This window comes from Embiotoca jacksoni, unplaced genomic scaffold, assembly GCF_022577435.1.
Source record: "Embiotoca jacksoni isolate LCO1_2020_lvr unplaced genomic scaffold, fEmbJac1.0.p SCAF_9, whole genome shotgun sequence".
NCBI lineage: Eukaryota > Metazoa > Chordata > Actinopteri > Embiotocidae > Embiotoca > Embiotoca jacksoni.
In genome coordinates, this window is record NW_027185447.1 from 10264620 (window position 1) to 10287730 (window position 23111).

Here is a 23111-nt window from a genome sequence, read left to right on the forward strand (position 1 = left end):
ATTTGCATGTTACGCTGCTGTTTGGATTCCGGAAGTTTACATGTCAAGTACTGTGGACATCAACCATGGCACATAAATTATGAGATATTCAGTGCAACTAATATTAGGCATTATAGTCTTGCAGGAAAAGGCAGCCATTCATTCAAAATGACAAGCTCACTTATGAAAAAAACAAAAAAACACTGGAACATCATGAATTTTAAAACTCAATTCTATTATATTTTACTCTATTTCACACTGTGTGTGTACAGCGTTGATTCTGATTAGTTGAGGATAATTTCTTTTAAAATCGATTTTTTATTATATTTTAGAACATAGTCATAATAGCCAAATATATTTTGTGTAGTTTTATTTTTGAATAATTGCGTTTAGAGTATTATAAACAGCATAGAGTTTGTGTGTAAGTTGAAGCTGTTGCATTTAAAAAAAATTGATTGTATCTGGGGTAAAATGTCAAAGTAATAAAAAAAAAAGTACCTATGAAAACTGACTTGAAACATGCCCTCTATGGCCTTTGACCTGATTTGAGACTGTACTTTAACTTGCCCCCTAAAAACAACTTGGAATAACCTGACAAAACAAAAACAAAAACAAAAAAAAAACTAAAAGTAGCCTATTCTGCATTCAAATTTAAAAGGATTAGAAGTATTATTGGCAAAATGTAGGCTACTTCAAGTGAAAGGACTGCCCTCGATTTATGGTCTGTACTCCCGATGCAAGAATTACAACTTTTATTGTGAAAGTCCCGGCTCACCGCGACCGGAAATGTGTGTCGGTGTTGCCGCACGCTCCTTCCTCCCTCCCCTCCCTGCTAGCGAGTCGGCTTAGCGAGCTAGCGTAACTAGACCTTTAAACTCTGTAGCGTAACTATTATGAATTGTTTGATCGTAGCAGTATAATTGATTTGCGTTTCCAAAGTCTTTTGATAAGAAACCAGCCGACAAAATGAACATACGAAACGCAAGGGTGAGTGTGCTGAAATCCTCCGGACAGCCACGCTGTTTCCGCTGCTAGCTAAGGCTAACGTTGCAGACCGCAGCCTGCGCTTCATCTGACCGGACACCGCACATCGATGCTTTTAGTAATGCAACTTTACGACGTTTGTTTTCTTGCTTTTTTTTTTTTTTTTTTAGCCGGAGGACCTCATGAACATGCAGCACTGTAACCTGCTGTGTCTTCCAGAAAACTACCAGATGAAATACTATTTCTATCACGGGTTGTCGTGGCCTCAGGTGAGCGACCGAGCTGCCTCCCTGTTCGTGGCGCTGCTCCTGTCACCCCGTTTCTGTCTCACACTCGGTGCCTGTTCTTCCTCGTTTCAGCTCTCGTACATCGCAGAGGATGAAAATGGGAAAATTGTGGGATATGTGCTGGCGAAGATGTGAGTGTCTTGTCTCCCGTGTTTGTGAGCTGACAGGTGAACGGATGTGTTGTGTGTTCGTTGTAAACTATTGTTCACTCTCTTTTAGGGAGGAAGACCCTGATGATGTACCCCATGGACACATCACATCCCTGGTGAGACGGATCAAGACAACATCTGCCCTTCTTTCACCGTTTTTACGGTTCACGTTGTACATTACTGACTATTTGACCGACATCTCTTGGGGGGGAAATTGAACCCCTCCTTCCGTCTTCCAGGCGGTGAAGCGGTCCCACAGACGTCTCGGCCTGGCTCAGAAGCTGATGGACCAGGCCAGCCGGGCCATGATTGAAAACTTCAATGCTAAATATGTCTCGCTTCATGTTCGCAAAAGGTACGCGTGCACTGTTGGCTTGTTGTGGACTTGTTGTGCAGCTGCGTTGATCCCTTTTCAACAAAAGAAATGTGCTCGTACCAAGAGATTCACCGATGTTTTCTCCCCACCGCAGCAACCGAGCAGCTCTGCACCTGTACTCAAACACACTGAAATTCCAGTAAGTCTGTTTCTGTGCCATCATTACTTGTTTTTTTTATTGTATAGTGTATGTACTGCCTGGGTATTGTTGGTGTGTTGTCAGCTTGGACTCGTACTGAGGTCATATTAAGAAGACCTGCAACACTAAGTCAACTGGACTTATGCAGTATATTGACCAATATTACAAATTTACAGTTATCTTGGTATCAGACTACATTTCAGCTGATAAGTTCCAAGAAACTGCACCAGAGATTGTGCCATCAATGTGCGCTCATCTTGTGGAAATATATCACCAGGAATGTTCTTTATTTTAACACTGATAAGAGCAAGGGGTGTTTCTCAGAGTTTCATCTGACTCAATATTTGCTGCTGAACCTCCTGCTCTGAAATTTGTTGTCTGTGCTAAGAGCTTTATCCATTTATTATATCTATAAGGTAATTTATAAAGAGTTGGCTCTTACAGTCCACCCAAGTGTGTGTACAAGTTTTGTAAAATCTCCTCCTTGGTGATTATATAATATATTATTATATAATATATTATATTATTATTAATATTATATTATTTATATATATTATTAATATATATAATATATATTATTATTAATATATATTATTATATTATTTTTGTTATATATATAATATATGTATATATATATAAATATATATGGTGATATATATATATAATATATAAGAATATCAGCTGATGTTTCGATGGGTTTGAAAGATTTCTGTACAATGCTGGTGAGAAACTGCTTCATCTTTTGATCATGTATTATTTTGATATAAAAGTAGTTAAATTTAAGACTCTTTCCAGGTTTCTAAACTCCCCAGGAAAAGAAATACAGGGGAATACAGGGTTTTGTTATTGTCACTATAACTGATGTCATCTTGTTGTTCCTTCACAGGATTAGTGAAGTAGAGCCTAAATACTATGCAGATGGGGAGGATGCCTATGCCATGAAGAGAGACCTGGCCCACATGGCCGACGAGGTGATTTTGGCATGATTTTTACCAGTTCTGCGTTACATGTAGAACCACTCATCTCTAATGAGCAGATTCTGATTGTAATTGTGTCAGTCTCCTTTCTGTGCGTCCCGACAGCTGAGGAAACCCGGAGTGCGTGTGTTGGGTCAAGAGGCACCTTCTGGCCAGAGCCCGTCAGCCTCCGGTGACCAGGAGAGAGAAAGTGAGAGAGACAGCGGAGGAGAGAGCAAAGAGCTGAGTGAAGTCAGCGAGGCGACAGAAAGCACAGACGTTAAAGATTCCTCTTCTGATTCACAATGACACTGTAGTCCCTGACAGTTTTGAAATCATCCCTCACTCCCTCTTTTTATCTCGGTTTGACATTTTCTCCGGCTTTACCGACTGTGGCTATCTGCACCAAAAGCCTTTCCAACATTGGCATCACAGGTTTTTCCTAATTCTTGGTTTTTTTTTTCTGCAGTAACAAACAAGAAATTTGGATAATGACATGAATCGGTGTGTTACCTAAATTAAACTGAGAGACAACCTGTACTTTTCAATTTGGTCTCTTTTAATCTCTGAAAATAATTATTGCAAATAAATCTTTCAAATAAAACTGTATCGCAGTTATTTCATTGAGTGATTGCAAACAAAGCATTTTTATTTACTTCAGAGTATAAACCATTAGACAGTCGAACAGCCAAACAATGTTGCGGAAAATGTAGTCACGACGTCAATATAATGTTTTAAGTTATTTAATTGTCCTGACAGAAAACTCATCTCTTAATATATTCATAGCAAATGAAAAGGCTACAGTTTAATATCTACTGTCACAAACATTACTTCTGTTACACACATTCAGGTGAGGTATAGAAGATGCAAATTAAATCCCGCTTTGGTTGTGGAAACCTAATGCATGTACAATTTGCTAAATTCTAACTTTGGCGACACTTGCTGGTGGGATCAAAACAAGCCTATCAGCAGTGAACTCTGCAAACCTCACCATTAGACACATTCAGTCACACGCTGAAGGCATGTGAAAACTTGTTTACTGACAAGTTTTCACCAAGATTGTCACATTTTACTGCAAATAAAAATGTATGAAATAATGTCGATACAAGAGATCTGAACAAAGTCAAACGGATGAAAGAGTCTGCTTTCTGTACTGAATGTTTGATCTCTACATTCTGTTCATGTTTCTGTTGGTGTTGAGAAGCTCAAAAGTCATCTGATCAGACCATAAATAAAGCATTAACACTCAACAGAGACTTCCCTCAACAAAGTGCATCTTTTGGCTGAAGACATGTCACTTAAGGGGATTGTTTGTTTGATTACATAACACCAACCATTGTGTCTGTTAAGAGGAAGGAAACTGGTGAAAGAGAAGTGTATGGTATATGGCAAATTATGCACACCGACCTTTTCAGACAGTTTGTCTGCTCTTCACTGAACTGCAAGTCACTCAGTTTCACACCTTCAAGCCATTTAATACTTTTCACGTGTATAGGTGTGAGAAGATAGCAACCTCACTGCATCTAACACATCTTGCAGACATTAGGATTTCATAGCAGCACTGGTATTTTGTTGTTTGTGACAAATTTACAACGTGACAAGTTTTTTTTTTATTTCACTATTTTACTTGACATGGGATGTTTGCCACTTTGCTACATTACTTATAAACGGTGGTCATTACAGTATGTAGGCACATTTGTGGCTCTCTTAGGCCAAGAATACCCACAAAATAACTTTTAGTTTTGTTTAATTTGTTCAACTAAAACCCCATAGCAGCTGATTTCTCTTCGTAGCGGGCACATAAGCAGTGAGGAAGGACTCATCAGTGAAAACAGCTCGTGTTTAATTGGACAGAAAACCTGTCGTGGAGCTCAAAAGGCAGCATGAAAAAGAGAAAAAAACAAAAGGGTTTTCACTCGTTACATGCACAATAACGCACTGATGCCTCATACTGAATGTGTGAGTGAGATGACGGGTGAGAAAGAGAGAGCAGCAGTACTGTGTGTGTGTGTGTGTGTGTGTGTGTGTGTGTGTGTGTGTGTGTGTGTGTGTGTGTGTGTGTGTGTGTGTGTGTGTGTGTGTGTGTGTGTGTGAGAGAGAGAGAGAGAGAAAGAGAAAAACGAGAGAGAGAAAGTCAGAGATGAGCTCCACTCCACCCACATCCATCCGTGTCCAATGTGAGGGGGAGGTGAAACAGTTGAGAGCTTACTGTGCTATTAACTGGCATTATTTAGTTGCCTCTGGAGAAGAGGCTTGTCAGGACTGCTCTTCATCAGGTAAGACTCTTTTTTTTCTGGATGTATTAAACTTTTATTGACTGTCTCGCCAAAGCAGGGCAGACAGTTCCGGCCTCATAAACGCGTCTTTGTACTGAAAAGTGCATGTTGTTGTGCTGTTAAGGAGTGCTCTGCTTGATTTTTGTTTTTCCACTTGTGTTATTATTGGCTTCAGACATAGCCCTCAGATCATCAACGGCACATAGCTCTGACAAGCCTCTATGTGTTGGTACTTGTCGAAAGTGAATCAAGCAGCATTGCAACAACAGCAGCTGAAAAGCTGTAGTTGTATTAAGGATTAGACAAGAGTAATAAAATATTGCAGCAGATTGTGGCGACATGAGGTGGTGATTCACTGCTGATCCCATGGAGAAAGAATGAAAGGGCTAATAATGGAAAAGGGTGACACGGGCTGGAAAAATGAAAAGGCACTCTCCTTTCTACAGGGAGTTTTGGGGTTTTCTGAAATGCAGCAGAGTCATTTTAGCAGGTCAGCTGGTAAATATCTCAGCTGGAGGAGCAAAGAGTGCACATTTCAGCTGAGGAGAATGCTGATGAGTGATATTTGGCTTTTGAAAAAAATTAAAAAGGGAAGTTCAGGAGGAAAGTGAGAGAATGTGTGATGACTGCGTACAAAGGGTTATGATCCAGCAAGAAAGCACCTTCTTCTTCCCCTTTCTAATATGCATTAAATGTCGTCCTACTAATTGATGACTTGCAGACATCAGTGACTATGGTGACAGTTTGTCAAAGTCTGTCAGATGATCATGTGTTTAAATAACTGTTGTGTTGCTGTCCCTCTCGTCTATCCTTTTTTTTCAATATTCAGTCACACAAGATGATAAAAATGGCAATAACATGTAACAACAATTCTCACATGAATTTCTTTTGGTGAGGCTGTTTATTTTCATGTTTATCCTGTCTAGAGTCAAGTCTCAGTCAAATGTGCCCCATGTGTTCAGTAGAAATACTTTGCTTAAGAACATTTACAGTCATCAGAGAAGTAGGTTATCTATTGTAGATGTCAGAGATGCTGGATTTGTCACTTTATAATTAGAAATGCAGAATATACTTGGGAGTGCATCAGTAAATTTGAGTATCACTAGTAGAAACCCCCCTTTAGTCCATGACACAAACATCCCCACTGAGTTGCCTTGAGGTTCACCCTATTTTTAGGGCAGCTGAGATGTTGCTAGAGCTATTTCTGCACCTCGTGCAATTCTTGTGTTGCCTGCTGCACTGATCACGCTGCAGCAGGCAACACAAGCCAACTGGTTTTCTAGTTGTCTGCCGTTAAGGAAAGGACAGCAGAGGGTGGCCAGTTTGCAGACATGTGTTACAGTAAGATGAACATGCTCTTTTCGCTCTTTCTGTGGCAGGAGGAAGTTGATATGGTCTGTGGAGGGGGGAGTTTCAACACTGAAGTTGTGACAGCTTGTGTAGAGGTGGGCTAGCGTGCAGCAGTGGGTCACAGGCCTTTATTTTTGTTAACAGACTGTCAGACAAAAAGAACAGTAGTCTGCATGCTGACAGATCCCCACCATGTTTCTGAAGGAGAGACAGAAGGAACAGGACAGAGGTGATATTTCATGCTAGATGTTGACAAAGTAAAGTATTCCCTTACTTACTACTTTTTATTTATACACTTACAGAATTCCACCCAGTTGGAGCAACAATGACTTCTCATGTAAAACTGCGGAAGGAGAGGGTTGGTGTGGTGGATTACGACACTCAGATCAAAGGTAAAAGGACAGCTTTTATCTGTATCATTCTAGGAAACCTTTTCCTCTTCATCTCAACCCATCTTGGCTGTGATCAACCAATGTTCTTTTATGGGAAAAGACCTTGTAAATCGGTTTCCCATCTGCAGAAAGTCTTTCAGAGTGAGTCATACTTTCTCTTGTATGATTGTCTCTCTGTTTTAACTGCCTGTGATTCTCCCCCTCCCCGCCCACACCTCCACCCCCTGCTTTCTTCTCTGTCTTTCAGAGGTGCGTTGCCAGCTCGTAGACCAACTAAAGGTGTTGGACTTGCAACTTGAGCAGAAGAGCCAACAGCTGCAAGACCTGACAGACTACCTGCGGCGACGGGGTGAAATTGAAAGCGAGTATGCCCGCTCGCTGGAAAAACTTGCTGAAAGGTTCACGTCAAGGATTAAGCGGTACTGGCAGTCCTTCACATAACATAATATATTAAATGAAGACACTGTGTTACAACTTTCTTTGTCCCTGTGTCTTACTTGTCTTCTTTTTACGTGGACGTGCTCAGGAAGGAGCCCAGTTGTAACTCGGCGGCCCAAGTCTGGCTGGCTCTGCTTTCCCAGACCCGCCAAGAAAGTAGGGACCACAATGGACTGAGTGAAAGTTGCAGCAACCTTCTCATCCAGCCCCTAACATACTGTTTGGAGTACACACAACGCCTTGCCAAGAAGGTACCATAACAACGACAAACAAAAAACCTGTCAGCATGTATTTAAGACAAGTGCACCTCTAAAATAAAGAAGACCTAACATTTCTCACTTTCATCCTTATCATTAAAATACATAGTGGCTCACTGTGTGTCTTCTGTGTTGTACCATCCCAGTTTATCATATTCTGTCTCTTCATTATGTTCCCAGAGTAAAGAAATCTGTACTCAACTACAAGATGGATTACTCAAAGTTACCACAGAGTTACAAACTGTAAGTGAGAAAACAACCACACAGCGCATTTTCCGTTTGCTAAACACACAAAGGGAAGCACAGCTTTTTGTATCTGTGTGTTCAGGCATGGCGAACATACTACCAGTATCACTCAGACTATGTGTGTGCAGAGGGGAAGCTGAGGGAGGCAGAGAAACAGGAGGAGAAGCAAAAGCAGAGTGCTGCTAAAAAACTGGAGAGGTTGATAGAGAAGGTGAGTAAATATCCTTTGTGCTGTATTCTGTACACGCATGTCTCTTATGTGACTCTTTGATTTCTTGTTGATAAATATTTGTGCTATAGAGACAAGGTAAGGTCAAAGAGATACACTGGAAGTGCAGCAAGGCCCGAAACGAGTACCTCCTAAACCTGGATGCTGCCAACTCCTCCATGAATAAGTACTACCTCCAAGACATCTCTACTCTCATTGATGTGAGTGTATCAGTTCTGTTACCTTTTATATTCAACATAAACTTTGTACTATTCAAGTTTGAAATCCCCTACATCTAGAGCCATTTAGTCTTTATGGACCAATCGGTGCTGAAATTAATGATCAGTTTTTGCATTCTCTTGCCTTTTCATTAGCGCCGCATTGGGTCATTCAACAACCTTTTAAAATGTTGTAATATAGTTTGATACTACACTCATGGTGCCTTAGATTAACACATAAAATATCATGTTTAAAGAACACAGCAGGATCTGAAAGCTCCCACATTAAATAGGCGATACTGTCTGGGATGCCATTTTCTCTTTCAGTGTGCGGATGTAGGGTACCACCTCTCTTTGGGCCGGGTGATGCACGCCTACGTGTCCAGACGATGGCGGGCCCAGCAGAACCTGAGCACTGGTCTGCAGCAGCTCCAGGGAACCGTGTCCGGGCTGGACCAGAGCCAGGACAGAGACGCCCTCCTGCAGGACCACGACAACACCTTCTCTATGCCGCTTCGCTTCCCCTATCAGCCCCATGACGAAGACCAGGTAAGTATTTTAGGTGAATTATCTACACATAATGCTTTTTGACTGGATCATACAGCAGTGTGGCACAGCTCAAAATTTCCTCGTGTCTCTCAGGTCTCTGAGGTCAGTGCAGAGGGGGAGATAAGATGCGAAATGGAGACCAGATACAAACAGATACAAAGCCGACTCAAAACCGTTACCCATGAAACCGAGGAGGTAAAGTATATCACTCATCCCTTAGTACCTCATTAGCATTTTTTTTGTGGTACCATCAAGGCTTTAAATAGTGTCAAATTGTCGTAAGTTCAAGTAAAGATAGGAAGGAGAAGTATTGAAAAAATTATGTAAAAACCCACAATATAAAGCACTAACTTCTTCTTCCCTGTTTTATTTTCTCTCTTTTTCACATATGCACAGCTCTTAACAAATTTATATTCCTAAGTAGGCTGATGGAAGTCTAAAAAGCACTTTAAAGCAACTTAATGTTATTTTTTTGACACCCATCTCAGATCCTAGTATTTTGTGCAACATGGACAAAATGCTTGTTTGTACTTTGTATACATCTGAACCATCAATATTCTCACCGGAGTATAGTACAGCCATCCACCTCGGCTGCAGGTCTCCTCTCAGTTGTTGTTGTTTTTTATTTTTATTTTTATTTTATTGTACTTTATTAATCCCCGAGGGGAAATTCTTTTGCTACAGCAGCATCCCGAGGGGGAGCTGCTGCAACAGGCTGCCACGACCGCGGCGCCAACCAACCTGAGGTGCATGTTTTTGTTTCCTCCTCCTCCTGTTATATAGGCCAGTAAGAACATGTCAGCAGCCCAGACTTCCCTGCTGGATTGCATCGGTGATGTTGATCTGGAGTCCAGCAGTGGCTGCGGTTCATCTCAGGAGAGCAGCATTGAGAATCTGCCACTCAAGCCCAGTGTAGCCCGACGCAGAGCCAATCTGCAGGAGATAGAAAACTTCTACTTCACCGTGAGTCCGACTTTTAAAGTGAAGAACTGCCGATGCATAGTTGGCACATATTTTTTTTTGGTTTGATGGATCCACAGTGGCTGTGTTGGCAGCATGATAATGACTTAAACGACTTGATTTGTTTTGCAGAAAGTGAAAGAGCACCTCGTTGGCAGCTCCCTGGTGTCTAAGCTACAAGCCAAACACGACCTGCTTAAAGTGGCTGTGGAAAAAGGTGACACTTCTGCATTTCTCGCAAAGCAAACCGCTGACTCAAATTGTCACTTGAGAACAGCTGCTGTACGGTGGGGAGTTATTTTCCACTGAAATGTTCTTCCTTTTTAAAAACCCAACAAATTATTAAGATGTATTTCACATTTCTCAGAGGTTCAGTTATGTTTGTTAAATCCCTTTTTTCTTCTTAGCTGAAGCATCTAATGAACATCAGCCAAGGTATGAATGAATGTTTTAAGAGTTCTTATAGGGTCATTATGTTTATTTGTGATTGTCATATAAGGTTGTATACTGGAAAACTGCTGTCCCTCTATAACAAAATGGAGTTAATTGTGTCTTCATCTTATGGTATGTTGTTCTACAGACACACTGGAAAGTCTGTGCGTGTCAGAAAGAATCACTCAAGTGCCAGTTTAATGCACAAGCTTTTCAACGGAGACATGCTTTCCTTCATACAGGTAGCTACAATAATGATTACACCACCGCATCACTTACTGTTTCAGTATGCATTCAGTATAATTTTTCCTTTTTCCAGTATCAGTCAGAAGTGACATATCAGACTTTTTGTTTCTGAAATTCATCCCTTAATTTGTTTTATTCAGGCGTCAGGACAGCAGATTCCAATTGTTGTGGAAAGTTGCATTCGCTTTATCAACCTCAATGGTGAGTATTTAAGACTGAAAGAACAGTAAACCAGCAGATGCACATTTCTACCTTTGATCAGGGATCAGACTGTTGAATAGGAGGTTATCATCACACATCTGTCCCAAGTATATGGGCTCGTAGAGGCCTACTAACCCCACTAGCAGGTTCAGAAAGTTGTTAACGCCCATTCAATTCACTGATCTAATGTTCTGACTGGGCAAGCTGATACTTTTACAAACAACCTCCAGTGGATGTTGTAATTTGAAGGGAACAAAGGAGGAAGTCAGGAGACTTGGTATAAAGAGTACCTAAAAGTTCCTGTAGGGAGGTAGGTCAATGGTTCAAACATAGGACTTTTTCCCAGGAAAATACTGTTGGTGAAAATAAATTATTTTAAGTTAAGTACATAAGTGAACTTGGATAACGTTTGTACATATTTATTTTCACCAAAACCATTCCAGTATTTTGATTCTCCACTATATAGTGGGCCATGTAGTGGAAAGTCTGAACACGGCATGTGATCTTTTCCTAAACCTGCTACCAAGTAAACCTAACCAAACGGTCACAATGTATTTATAAATGTTACCATGACGACAAAGATCTGTTGCTGTCCAACAGTCATATACATCATTAAGAGCAGCCTAATGGAGCCACTTGGGGTATCAGTAAGCCCATACAAGCCCTAACTGTGTATTTGGAACACATGTGATGATAACTTCATATTCAATAGTCTGACAACAGTTAAATCAGGTCAAATGTTACACATGGTACCTTTTTTTTTTTTTTTAAGGATATAAGAGGTGTTGATTAGTTCAAAGAAATGAGGAATTATAACATGTCTGCCCATTAGGTCTCCACCATGAAGGGATTTTTAGAGTGCCGGGATCTATGGTGGAGGTCAATAACCTGAGACATGCATTTGAGCAAGGTAGCCCTGTATGTGTGTGTGTGTGTGCGTTAGGAGTACTTAAATAGTAGCTCTGCTCACTGAGGCACATTAATAATGTGGGGCAGTGTCCCATGGCCTTCCCCTGCAGGAGAGGACCCCCTGGCTGAGCAAAGGTACGACCTGGACTCTGTGGCTGGAGTGTTGAAGCTATACTTCAGAGGTCAGGAGAGTCCACTCTTCCCCATCGACAGCACCAGCCAGCTCCTGGAGCATGCCCGTGAGTGTGAATGAGTGTATGTGTATGTGATGGGTGGTGCTGAATATGTACAGCGGCAGTTTATCTTTCTTTCATCATCTTTTCTCAGAAATAAAGAACGAGGCTGAGAGAGCAGCTCAGCTCAAAACAGTCATCTCTTCCTACCCTGAGCCTGTCATCATTGTCATGAGATACCTCTTTGCATTCCTTCATCAGTGAGTATTGTAAATCGAAAAAAGAAATCACATCAGACAATCAGGAAATTAAAGTGCCCCTAAATCCTACAGACTGCTCCTTTTATAAATTAAACAAAGCAAACAAAAAAAAACTGGCTAGAGGAAGGACAAACAGCTTGCACACAAAACATTGTGTTCACATGGTAATTAATAAACCACCAAACGAAACAAGAAATTAACATGGAGGCCAAATCACTAGTTTAAAGTTTAAATGTAGAAAATGTTATGGTAGATGGTAAATGAAGAAGAGGGGTTGTGAAAAAAAAAAAATTATATAGGCTATTTGTTGGTTTTTGTACCGGATAAATGTAAGCGGAAAAAATGACCGTCAGGGAATTTTTGTTTCTTTGTGTCACTTGCATGCCTCTCAGCTTTTTATTTTGATATCATTATCCTCATGTTTTTTCCTCTCTTCCCTGCCTCCAGCGTGTCGCAGTATAGTGATGAGAACATGATGCAGCCTTACAATTTGGCCGTGTGTTTTGGCCCCAGCCTGGTGAGAGGGGCTCAAGAAGAAGATGCCGTCACCCTGCAGTCTCAGATCAATGCCCTGGTGAAGAGCATCATCCTCCAGCACGAAAACATCTTCCCCAGTCAGGGTGAAGTGCAAGGACCGGTGTACGAGAAATGCATGACACTAGAGCAGGATGACTGGTACAGTGAAACGTGTTTTAAACTAACACACATGTACACACAACATGGAAAAAATATTTTGTGGAGTGACTATCTGATGGTGTTTTTCTCACAGTGAGCCTGTTATTGAAGAGGGAGACGTAGAAGCGGAGTATACCCATAGCAAAGACAGTGAGTTGTTATTTCTGTTCATCACTTCATTAAAACTATGCTGCTGTCTTTGTAAAATAAAGAAGAATATATTAATGTGGCTTGCTACAGATTTGGAAACAAGATCCTCAGCTGACTCCAGCACCAGCGTGTTTGGATCACAGAAAAAGGCAGAGCGCCCCAGAGCCAACAGCAGCGGCTCTCTAGACCCCAACTGGTTATCAGCTGGGCCAACAGGGGGCAGCATCGCTTCAGGTGGAAAGTTATTGCTTCAGATTCCTCTGGGGCCGCAGTGTAAACCAAAGAGGGTTCAGTCTCCTGGTTATGCACGCAAAGAGTAAGTAACACTGGCTTAAAGGATATGTCTGAGTGAGAAATATATTTTCAATGTGTACTTGTGTCTTTTTCTGCATACAGATGTCAGCAACACTCATCTGCTGAGGATATAGGTGTTAAAGTGGACAAGGTCTGTCTTCTTTCCAATTTTGTTTGATATCAGGCTTCTGGTTCCATTGGGTGATAATGAACCATTTAATTGACATCTGTAAATTATTATATAAATAAAATTCATGGGTTTAATAATTGTTTTGTTAGGCATCTGGAACTAAGAATGTTAAATCATTAATGATTAAACTGCTACTAGATGTTGGTCCAAATCCTTTGCCGCACCTTTCCAACATTTTCCCAGAGGGTAAATGAGCTGAACTATCCTTTACAAAGGGATTCCTGATAGCAGGTGTAACACTAGAGAAGAAAATTACAAGGCAAAAAGGTTTATAACAACCAAGCAGTCCAACACATCTTATAAGCAATCAGTAAAGCATCATTAAAAGATTTATTATCTTAAAGTAATTATGACAAATCTTTTATGAAGAGTGTCTTATTAGAACGCAACACCAAATGACTGATTCAATAATCAGAGAAGTGGAGAGAACAAAGAAAGTTTTGTCTTGTTTTTTTGTTTTTTTTTACTCTCATCACCATTGTTTATTTCATATTACAGGAGGTCTGTCGCCAGATGGACTCAGTCTTCAAGGAGCTTGTTTCACTGCAAACACTGCAGGATCCCTCCCCCACTGTTTCCTCAACCTCTGCCCAGGCTCCCCCAAGGAGAGGGAGGTGGGATGGACACAGGGGGAGAGGAGTAGGGCCACTGGACTGATGGGACTGGCATAGTAGATGACATGAAAAGAGAGAGAGAGCGAGATGATACTAATAAAAACTGAGGTGTCCTGTGAAGGGATCTGACAGTAGCTTTCAGCACATCTATTTTGAGAAAACTGAGATCACTGACCTACAGTCCCGTCTCTGAGGTTCCCTTGATTGGTTTAGGCTCGTTTCCACATAGTGTCTCGCTACGCAAAAGACCTTTCATTCATGTCATGTGCAGTGGATCTCCGTTGTGACTGCAGACCAGCAGTACAATGTGGAAACTAAAATTACTTGAAATGCACAGATGTGTTGCATCTTTATATCTGCATCTGTGTGGGTGTTCATATTCAGCGGTTTCCAGATTTTCTGTAATCCTTGCTCCCTACAAGCTGCATATCTAAGCACACATTCTTCATCAAATGTCAATCAAAATAACATGGAGTCACTGAGTTGATAAAAAAAAAAACTGTGAATACAGTATCTGCAAGGAATTTGTATATATGAATTATTTCTAACTTGTTTCACACTTTATGATTTGTCTGTATATCTAGACTACCTGCCAAATAAATAATTTGTTTATTCTCACTTTTTTATTTTAAACAAATGAGCACTGTAATATGTGGGTAGAACTTTATTATTTTTTTTTTTAACCTTTATTATAAATAATATCATTATTTGGGATTATAGGTAATATAGTCCTGTCCAGAGCAAAATGTTTTCAGCTCCTCATGAATACTAAAGCATTCCCAGGCACGATGACATATTTATCCTCTCCAGTGTTGAGTCTGTCTCTGGGTCTCCTACTGGTTGTCCCTGGAAAACCTCCGGTGGAAGGTGCCCTGGATGCCTGAACCAACTCAAGTGGTTCCTTTCAGTGTGGAGGCTGTACTATGAGACTTCCTTATGGATGTCTAAGCTTCTTTTACGATCTTTAAGGTTGAGCATAACAAACCTATGTGAACTAATTTTGGCCACTCTTATTAGCGATCTCATTGTTTCATCTACTATGCATAACTCATGATCATAGATGAGGGTTGAAGTGTAAAGCTACAGCTTTACTTTACAGTTATTTTCCAACTTGATAGTCCAGCGAAAAAACTGCTTTATTACTGATGCCGCACCAATCTGCCTGACTCAATCTCTTGCTCCAATTTTTCCCTCACTTGTGAACAAGGTCTTAAGATGCTTAAACCCCTTCACTTGGGACAGCATTCACTCGCAACCTGGACACGGCAATTCCCACCAGCAGATAACCGTGATCTTGTAGTTGGCTGACTTTCACTTACACCCTTGGTGCAAACTGCTACACTGCATGTTGTGCACAGTTGAAGCCAACACAATCACATCATCATAAAGAAGAGAGGAATATCTGAGGTCTTCAAACTGGACAACTCACTCTCTCCATGTATACATCAAAATCCTGTCTACAAGGCTCAAAAACAGCTTGTAACAAAGAACAACCCTGACGGAGGCCAGACCAAACAACTTTGTTTCACTTCCTTATTCCTAAGATTATGGAAACTCTTGGTAGATACATGGCTTGTATCAATAGACTTGATACCCCATAATCCTTTTGTCACCTTGCAGGGGTGAACAGCTGATCCACTGCGCCACAACCAGGACAAAATCCACACTAGCCAATTAGAATTAACATGTTTATCATGGCAACAGAATTATAAAATTCACCAGCTCCCAAAAGTTATCACAAAATGACATGAGACAAGTCTTCCAGAGCAAGAAAAACACAGGTCTAACTAATGTGCGCTACTTAATGACAACTGTTTCATTTAACGGCATCTGTTCCACTTCACAATGACCCAGTGTATACAATAGGCCTTGCTTGGGACTGGAGCACCTAAATAGAATCTCGCCATCATTGGTGATTATTCGTATTTGTTGCATCTGTGCTTTTACTGTTTTGACATGTCAACATGACTTCTGTGAAGACAGACTGTTGGCTGGGAGTTACAGCTTTCTGTTTTCTTGAGGAAATTTTTAAATACTGCCAGAAGACTCGCAGTTAATGGCTTTTGCAGATACACAAGTCATTTGGTATTGTAATTTTCAAAACAGCCTAAATAATTAATAGCTTAATTTTTTTTTTTTTTTTTTTTTAAAAACAACAACAATTGAGACACACAGGGTAAATGACGTATAGGCTTATAAAGAAAACAAAATTATAAATACACAACCCACAAGTTTGACTGTCTGTGTATAATTGTAGAGATATGATTCTGAATAACGTTGAGTAAATTACAGTCTGATAGGGGAAATTATCAAAGGAAAAGTCCTTTGATAATTTAACGTGACGGCGGTACAACTTAATCTAAAGGATAATTTTATGAAATTTTAATGCCACCTTCTGTTCCGATTCAGATGACGTGTCGATAGAGTAGTTTCCCAGAGTGCTGTGCGGCGCTCCGGTAAACGTCATTGCAGCGCAGCCGCAGTGGTGTTTCTTCGCTAAGCTGAGGTGGACTTCTTTCCTTCAGTCAGTGAGAGGAGCAGTGCAGCTCAGTAGCTGGACCTCAGGAACAACAAGAACCCCCTCTCAGACAACCTCTCAGACACCACCATGATCCGGATAGCCGCTTTCCTCGCACTGCTTGTGGTCGCCTGCTCGGGTGAGTCCGCGGGGGAAAAAAACAGGAGGAAGAGATCTGCCGGCGTTAACGAGCCTGCCGTGCTAACCGGTCTCAGCTAGCCGCTAGATCACCCACTACTCGGTTCCAGTTTTCTTTTAACTTTTATTTAAACCTTTGTGAGATTTGCATTATTCATGAACACCCCCCCCCCCCTACCCCTCCCGTCCGGACGAAGCAGCGGTGTCCCAAGGCTTTATCTAACCGTTGCTCTGCTTTGTCTGTGGTGACAGGAGAGAGCTGCACAGACCCGGTGATCACTCCGTCGGCCTACACCACCTCTGACGCCGTCATCTCCTCCGAGTCCGTCTTCATCGTTGAACTCAGCCTGGCCTGTGCCAACGGAGCGCAGGTAGCTGTCCCCCCCCCTGACACCCCCTCAAACAGCCGACACGGTCAGTTGTCGATGTTTCCACTCACTGACGGTCATTTCTGTCCTCTGCAGAGTGTGACTCTGTACGCTGATGTCAATGGAAGACAGTTCCCTGTGACGAGAGGTCAGGATGTTGGCAAATACCAGGTATGGGTTCAAATGTAGGCACTGATCCACGCACTGGGACACCCCCCCCCTCTACCCCACCCCACGTGGACCTCCTCCCCCCCCCTCCCCCTCTCCCCCCACGTGACCCTGTTCAGGATAAAGCTGGTATAGATAATGAATGGATGGATATTTAGATATCAAGAGTTTTGATCAATAGTCATAAGTACTGTAATGTGGATGTAATAACCAAATGGGTAAAGACAAATATTAAAATGGCTAAAACAGTCTGATAAGTTCAGAAAATGACATCACTTTACTGTACTGCTGCCATTAAAATCAGAAAGGAAGGACAATAAGTCTATATCTAGATATTATGATATTCAAAACACATGATACCTTGCCTCATATAATGATAGAATGAAATAATATCGCTGAACCCTTGTCTCAAATACAAAATCTTAGGTGTAGTGACTCTTAGGTGATTATAGGTCACAGAATGTGTTTGACCTGTTGGTTTTAATCCTCAACGGTAAATAACTCCTCAGATGGCCAATTTCCAAATGTTGAGTTCATTTAAAAAAAAAAAAACACACATCAATTATTGTTGATAAGATAGATATTTTCATTTTCAACTAATGACCGGTGGTGTCACGAGGTTTACGACACAATACCTGTGTGATTGTTAAATTCACTCATCGCCTCTCTTTTGAGATTTCCCATTTGGAGCAACTTTAAACACTTGTTTCTCTTTACGACTTCACATCCAGACAACAGTTTGTGTAAACGTCCTTATTTCAACAATATTTCTCAGCAGGTCGTAAACATACACCCCCGGGCTCTGAGTAAAGACTGAAGAATTTAAATTTTGACACTTGTGGGGTGGGAAAACAAATGAACATACACCTTCTTCTCTCAGGTGTCCTGGAGCCTTCCTCACAAACAGGCCAGCTCTGGAACATATCAGGTCAAATTCTTCGATGAGGAGTCCTACAGTGCCCTGCGCAAGGTTAGTGTTTGATCTACAGCTCATACTTCACTTCCTGTAAGCTCCACTTGGTTCGGATGGTGCTGTCTTTTGAAGCAAACATGAGTATAATTGAATTATATGTGTGCTTCTTGTTTGATCCAGGCCCAGAGGAACAATGAAGATGTAAATGCCATTCAGCCTCTCTTCTCTGTCAACATTGACCACAGGGTGAGTCTCTTATTGAACCTCAGACTGGACATGCGAATGCTGATATATATATGATAATTGTGCCTTGGAAAAATTAAGTCATGAGTTATAAATCATATAGTCCTTGTATGTTAATAGTGAGTAACAAGACTACTTTGTATGTGTAAAAGGTGTTTGCCTGAAGTGATGAAATTATCACCTGACTCGGCAGTTATCTGTACACCACCTTTCAGCTCATTGTTTGGATTTTCGGATTCAATTTGATAAGAGGGTTTTCACCGTCAACACAATGTTCTCACCTTATTTACCCCTTACCTGATTACATGTGAAAGCTTTTTCCTGACATCCTGGGAAAATCTTCTGATTTCGTAATTATGAAAAAAAGAAAGACGAGTTAATTTTATGCTCATTTAAGAATAACATACGTGAAACGGATCTCCAGTTAGTCATCGTGTACTCTGTAAATTAAGCTCCAATCTCAGCAGTCATCCGCACCATTAAACCAGCTGAACCTGGAGTGTTTGGTTCGTTGGTGTACGTTTTCGTCTCTTTTCTGTAAATCTCTAATCTGTATTTTTTTTTCTTCCCCTCACTACAGGGTGCGTGGAACGGCCCATGGGTGTCCACTGAGGTGGTGGCTGCCCTGATCGGTATCCTGTTCTACTACATGGCCTTCAGTGCCAAAAGCATCATCCAAGCTTGAAACAGATCCACAATAACTTTTTAACCGCTCGATCATTAAAGACTGAATTGTGGTGGAGCTCGACCATCATCCAGTGTCGTGGCAGGCCGACAGGATTTTGCCACTAGATCTGCTTTGGTGCGCGGAGCAAAAGTAGCAGTCTTTGTATTTTTTTTATTCAGACTGTGTCTGTGTGCGATCAGTCTTATCAATTTACGGATGAATATTGTCATGAGTTTGTTTTGTCAGTGTGGAGGGAGTTTTGTAATTTTTTGGATGGGGGAAATACCAGACCCATAAACCTGGACTCTATAAATATAGACTTGTACAGATGAGAAAGAACAAGCCTGCCAAGCACATCATTTGAGAATCTCCCAGTTTGGGATCAATAAAGTTAATCTTACTATCTCTCTATATGAAATGTCAATAATGTGACTGCACCGGCGGGCCTGAACAGGCGTAGTGGACATGCCTCTTCCAGGAAAATGAATAAATGGCTTGTTTTTCTTTTCGTGTAATGTGTTGGTTCATGTGATCGCACACTGACAGTCTGCCTTTCTGTAAATGCCTTTTTCTCCAAGTCAGAAAGGAGGACTCATCGTCTGCTATTCCAGAGCTGTCAACTCAAGCGACAACCAGATCCAAGCAGGTTTATCGTTCACAGTGTAATTTACTAGAGGGATGACAAATTGTCATACAGAAGAGCTTCAATTTCTGTCCTCCAAATCTGATTTGATGATATGTTTCTCAGAATTTCTATCAAGAAAGATGTACACATTCTGTATGAATGGAACATTTTTAACCTATGTGCTTCTTCAAAAAGATCTATAGAAGTTAACCAAGCCATAAGAAATAATTCAGTTGCTGCTGTAAACACGATCAGCTCGGAGATTGTGGCTGAACTCTCAGTGGGCACGGTGGTTATATTTATCCGCAAAGGAGAGACGAGCTGTCCCACCGGCATAACCTAGATAGTCAAGGAGAGATACGTGTCCCGACTCACTGGGACACCTGCGGCTGATGTCCTGTCCTGTTTGCTCGTGTTATAAACCAGCAGTAAATATGTTATTGGTATTAATTCAATGAACGGTCACAAGAGTTTCTTGTGTTCTGACTTCCTATAGTGCAGTGCCACCAGTCGAACACACTGTGGCAGCTCTGTGCTGCTTTTCAAGTCTCTGTTGGAGCCAGCTACAAACTCATGGACAGATGACACAAGATTTTTTTACTGATTCTGTATAAACTGTTGCCAAAGTAATGCAACACGTGCATAATTCACTACGAGCCCTTGTTCTGCTTTACATCCACTTCACTACAGTTTGTCATATTTATATGTACTCAGAGCAAACTCGTGCTAATGGGATCTAGTTTGTTGGAGGGATTTAAATTTAGCACGTCTATTTCCGTTTGTGTCCCAAATCTGTGTTTGCACTCACTGTTCTGCACACAAGAGTGCTGAGTTTACGTCCACGGGAGCAGCACAACTGCAACTTCTCACACGGTCCCATGAGAATAATGGAAACTTTGTACAAGACTAATGCGATCTGCTCACGTAAATACGACGTGCTGCGCAGAACACAAGAAGTTTCTCACGTCTGCTTTTCTGTGGCTTCGACAACAACGCTGCTCTCAGCTTTTTGTCTTCTGGCACCTACAGTCTGCAAGGAGACGATAGGGACATCACAATGTTCATTCAGAGAAGACATGAGCTGGGGACAGTCAAGACACTCCCTGACAGAGTCACCTATTAGACTGTGGGAAGTTGGGGACGGCTGGATGGATGAAGGGATACAGATGGAATGAACAAACAAACAGTCAAAGGAGGCCACTGAGTCTATGCTGACACAAGAAGACGCTTCCTTCTCTTTGTTGTGTGACAGTTCGCTGTGCTCAACTCCAGCCCACGCTGCAGTGGCCATAGCTGTGGATGTAACGTGAAATGTTTTGATAAAGTTGTTGTCTTTTCGGTCTAAAAGCACACACAGGAAGTAACAATTTATTCTGTCCATTGTGATTTGTTTATCTTCATATTTTGTTTCTGTTTTAGATGCAAATTTTTAAGGTCATGTAAACAAAGTATTCCCTCTCACATTTCTATTTATATGATTACACAACACAGAATTGGTGGAAAGTAACTGGGTATATTTACTCAAGTACTGTAAGTAAAGTATTGAGGTAGACATACTTTACTTTACTCACATTTCAGGTGTCTGAGTTGTTAACAGCTCCAGCAAATGTAGTGATTTTTCCACTCTAAACTTCGCACATTGTTTTATTTCAATAAATGTTTAAATGATCCATCATGTCACCAAGAATCCAAGATTATAGAAAAAGACACTAAGACTGAAAATCGAATTAGTTTTTTCTTCTTTCCTCTCCCAGTAATCATCTAAAGTACCCTCATGTACCTGCTGTCTCTGTATATAAAAGTGGATATAAAATAGTTCAAACTAGTTCCACCTGCAGCCACTACAATGGTAACATGCTGCTTATACACTCATTCTTAAGTGTTATTAATCTAACAATGTCATATAGGCTATATCAATATATCAGTCAGAGAGATCCAACCAGTACTTTTACATTTTGCTGCAAATACTGATGCACCTTTAGTTAAGTAGAATTTATGTGCCCTATTCCTTTTACATTTATGTATTGATGCTTTTGGCTAAAACATCTGAATAGTTATTCCACTATAATATAACTGCACATATGTCCTTATCATTGAACGTTTCCATGTATCATTATTACACAAGACAAAACCTTTTTTTGTGAAAGCTACAGTAGAAAAGTCAATGTGTGTTTTTCTGTGTGTGTGTGTGTGTGTGTGTGTGTGTGTGTGTCTGTGCGTGCTATGAGGCAGAGAAAAGCTGCTTTGACAGCGGTGTGTAAAGCACCAACTCCAGGGGCAGACACCAATGGGCTTAGTGGGATTCAGCAATGTGGAAACTGGCGTGGCACAAATGATTCTCACATGGAGTCACACTTTTCTGTCTAAGCCGCAAGCACTGTTTTTCCTGCTCGTTCTTCACACTTTTTATAAAAAAAATAGAACACTTTCAATAAACTGTGAACTAGTTCAATAATCAGAAAACAGATGGTATCTTCCCCTGCCTTCACTGCAATAACAGTTATTGTTCTGGTTGTTTCATGGATGTGTATGTACAGTGAGGCGTGTTAGATGGATAGCAGCTTCAACCAAAACAGTTTGAGTGTGTTTGGAGTGAATAAACTGGCAGTCAACTCCAAGCTTTTGTGCTTTTCTCTCCATTATCTCCTGCTTCCTGTCCTGTTTGGGCATCCTCTAATCCTCTTTGCCTTTTAATGCAACTGCCAGTCAAGAACCATCTATGGGGAAAATGTCCAATTTCTCCTTTCCCCCTATTTTTCTCCATCATATTAGACACCCCCTCTACATTTCACACCAAAAGGTCTACCTCAGGTACAGAGCTTCTTTTTTTTACGTGTTCCGCACACAGTTGTTTCGGAGCCATGAAATACTGTAGGTTAAACAGGAGCAGATACATCACAACAAACCCTTTCTTAGCACAAATCCTGTGAAAGCATGTTGAATGACCTCACATAAAATGGGTTTTATCAGATAGAGTCCACATGCCTGTTTTTACAACCAAAAAAAATTTGCAGGGTCTTGTCGAGGTGTAAACACAATCATGCTTTAAGTAATGAAAACAAGGTGGGTGGAAGTAATAAAAGCTAACCTTGATTCCCCCGGCTCTCCGTGAAATAACCCCTTTCAAATCAGTAAATACTTTGACTTCTACAAAGTGTGATGCTTGTGTAGAATCATAATTGCTGCTAATAAAATAAAAGTTTGGCTATATATTATAACAAAGAAAAGAGTTTTGTGTTTTGAGATGGTCTGATAAACTGGTTGTCTTTTTTCTTTTGCTTCCTCTGATTATAAAGTATGATGCTCCAGTGCTCTCTCCTGACACTGGAGACGGTTGTGTAAGTTGGTTTGGGCCAGATATGCCTCCCGTTGTGTTGGAATGAGCTCAGCGGCATTTCGGCAGTCATCTGGTGTGTGGAGGGGTCTTGAGTTAAGCAATGCAGACACATTGCTCAGTAAGTGAAGCCCCAGCTCTGATTCATACTGACTGTGGTCAAGGCTTGGGGGCTCTGTCATTCCTCAGAACCACTGCTTGCACACCTTTACTGGCCTTAAATTGATCT

The 23111-nt window shown here is 41.1% G+C and overlaps 3 protein-coding genes across 6 annotated transcripts; all 3 read left to right on the plus strand.

Annotated features, from left to right (window-relative positions):
• The first annotated feature begins 791 nt into the window (after positions 1-791).
• naa10 (N-alpha-acetyltransferase 10, NatA catalytic subuni) lies at positions 792-3477 on the plus strand. 2 transcript variants are annotated; one of them, XM_069141272.1, is made up of 8 exons: positions 792-966; positions 1134-1232; positions 1323-1381; positions 1470-1515; positions 1639-1754; positions 1870-1914; positions 2801-2885; positions 2973-3477. In XM_069141272.1, the coding sequence occupies exons 1-8, from the start codon at positions 946-948 to the stop codon at positions 3177-3179; spliced, it is 678 nt and encodes a 225-aa protein (XP_068997373.1). In that variant the 5' UTR covers positions 792-945; the 3' UTR covers positions 3180-3477. The 2 variants fall into 2 exon arrangements, with proteins under 2 accessions (XP_068997373.1, XP_068997374.1); XM_069141273.1 differs by having other exon boundaries at positions 2997-3477.
• A 1392-nt stretch (positions 3478-4869) lies between these two features.
• On the plus strand, positions 4870-14526 carry LOC138192998 (SLIT-ROBO Rho GTPase-activating protein 3-like). Of its 3 annotated transcripts, XM_069140756.1 has the most exons (23): positions 6400-6487; positions 6641-6725; positions 6799-6888; positions 7136-7307; positions 7415-7577; positions 7764-7826; positions 7912-8040; positions 8130-8258; positions 8583-8804; positions 8898-8999; positions 9588-9767; positions 9897-9981; positions 10172-10199; positions 10345-10438; positions 10583-10643; positions 11476-11553; positions 11663-11791; positions 11880-11985; positions 12433-12660; positions 12755-12810; positions 12901-13126; positions 13207-13255; positions 13793-14526. In XM_069140756.1, exons 2-23 carry the CDS (start codon positions 6689-6691, stop codon positions 13949-13951), a joined length of 2586 nt encoding a protein of 861 aa, XP_068996857.1. In that variant the 5' UTR covers positions 6400-6487; positions 6641-6688; the 3' UTR covers positions 13952-14526. The 3 variants fall into 3 exon arrangements, with proteins under 3 accessions (XP_068996856.1, XP_068996857.1, XP_068996858.1); XM_069140755.1 differs by lacking the exons at positions 6400-6487; positions 6641-6725 and adding an exon at positions 4870-5146; XM_069140757.1 differs by lacking the exon at positions 6641-6725 and having other exon boundaries at positions 6403-6487.
• A 1872-nt stretch (positions 14527-16398) lies between these two features.
• ssr4 (signal sequence receptor, delta) lies at positions 16399-19427 on the plus strand. The gene is made up of 6 exons (XM_069141295.1): positions 16399-16565; positions 16817-16935; positions 17029-17103; positions 17981-18070; positions 18194-18259; positions 18837-19427. The coding sequence occupies exons 1-6, from the start codon at positions 16517-16519 to the stop codon at positions 18939-18941; spliced, it is 504 nt and encodes a 167-aa protein (XP_068997396.1). The 5' UTR covers positions 16399-16516; the 3' UTR covers positions 18942-19427.
• The last annotated feature ends 3684 nt before the right edge of the window (positions 19428-23111 follow it).

Bases quoted from the DNA above. Each gene is read 5' to 3' on its own strand.
- naa10 (XM_069141272.1), top strand. From the start codon at position 946: ATGAACATACGAAACGCAAGG. The intron at 1,516-1,638 runs GTGAGACGGATC...TCCGTCTTCCAG, and splicing joins ATGGACACATCACATCCCTG to GCGGTGAAGCGGTCCCACAG. The intron at 2,886-2,972 runs GTGATTTTGGCA...TAATTGTGTCAG, and splicing joins TGGCCCACATGGCCGACGAG to TCTCCTTTCTGTGCGTCCCG.
- LOC138192998 (XM_069140755.1), top strand. From the start codon at position 5,011: ATGAGCTCCACTCCACCCACATCCATCCGTGTCCAATGTGAGGGGGAG. The intron at 6,889-7,135 runs GTAAAAGGACAG...TCTGTCTTTCAG, and splicing joins TTACGACACTCAGATCAAAG to AGGTGCGTTGCCAGCTCGTA. The intron at 10,200-10,344 runs GTATGAATGAAT...GTTGTTCTACAG, and splicing joins TCTAATGAACATCAGCCAAG to ACACACTGGAAAGTCTGTGC.
- ssr4 (XM_069141295.1), top strand. From the start codon at position 16,517: ATGATCCGGATAGCCGCTTTCCTCGCACTGCTTGTGGTCGCCTGCTCG. The intron at 18,071-18,193 runs GTTAGTGTTTGA...TGTTTGATCCAG, and splicing joins CCTACAGTGCCCTGCGCAAG to GCCCAGAGGAACAATGAAGA. The intron at 18,260-18,836 runs GTGAGTCTCTTA...CCCTCACTACAG, and splicing joins CTGTCAACATTGACCACAGG to GGTGCGTGGAACGGCCCATG.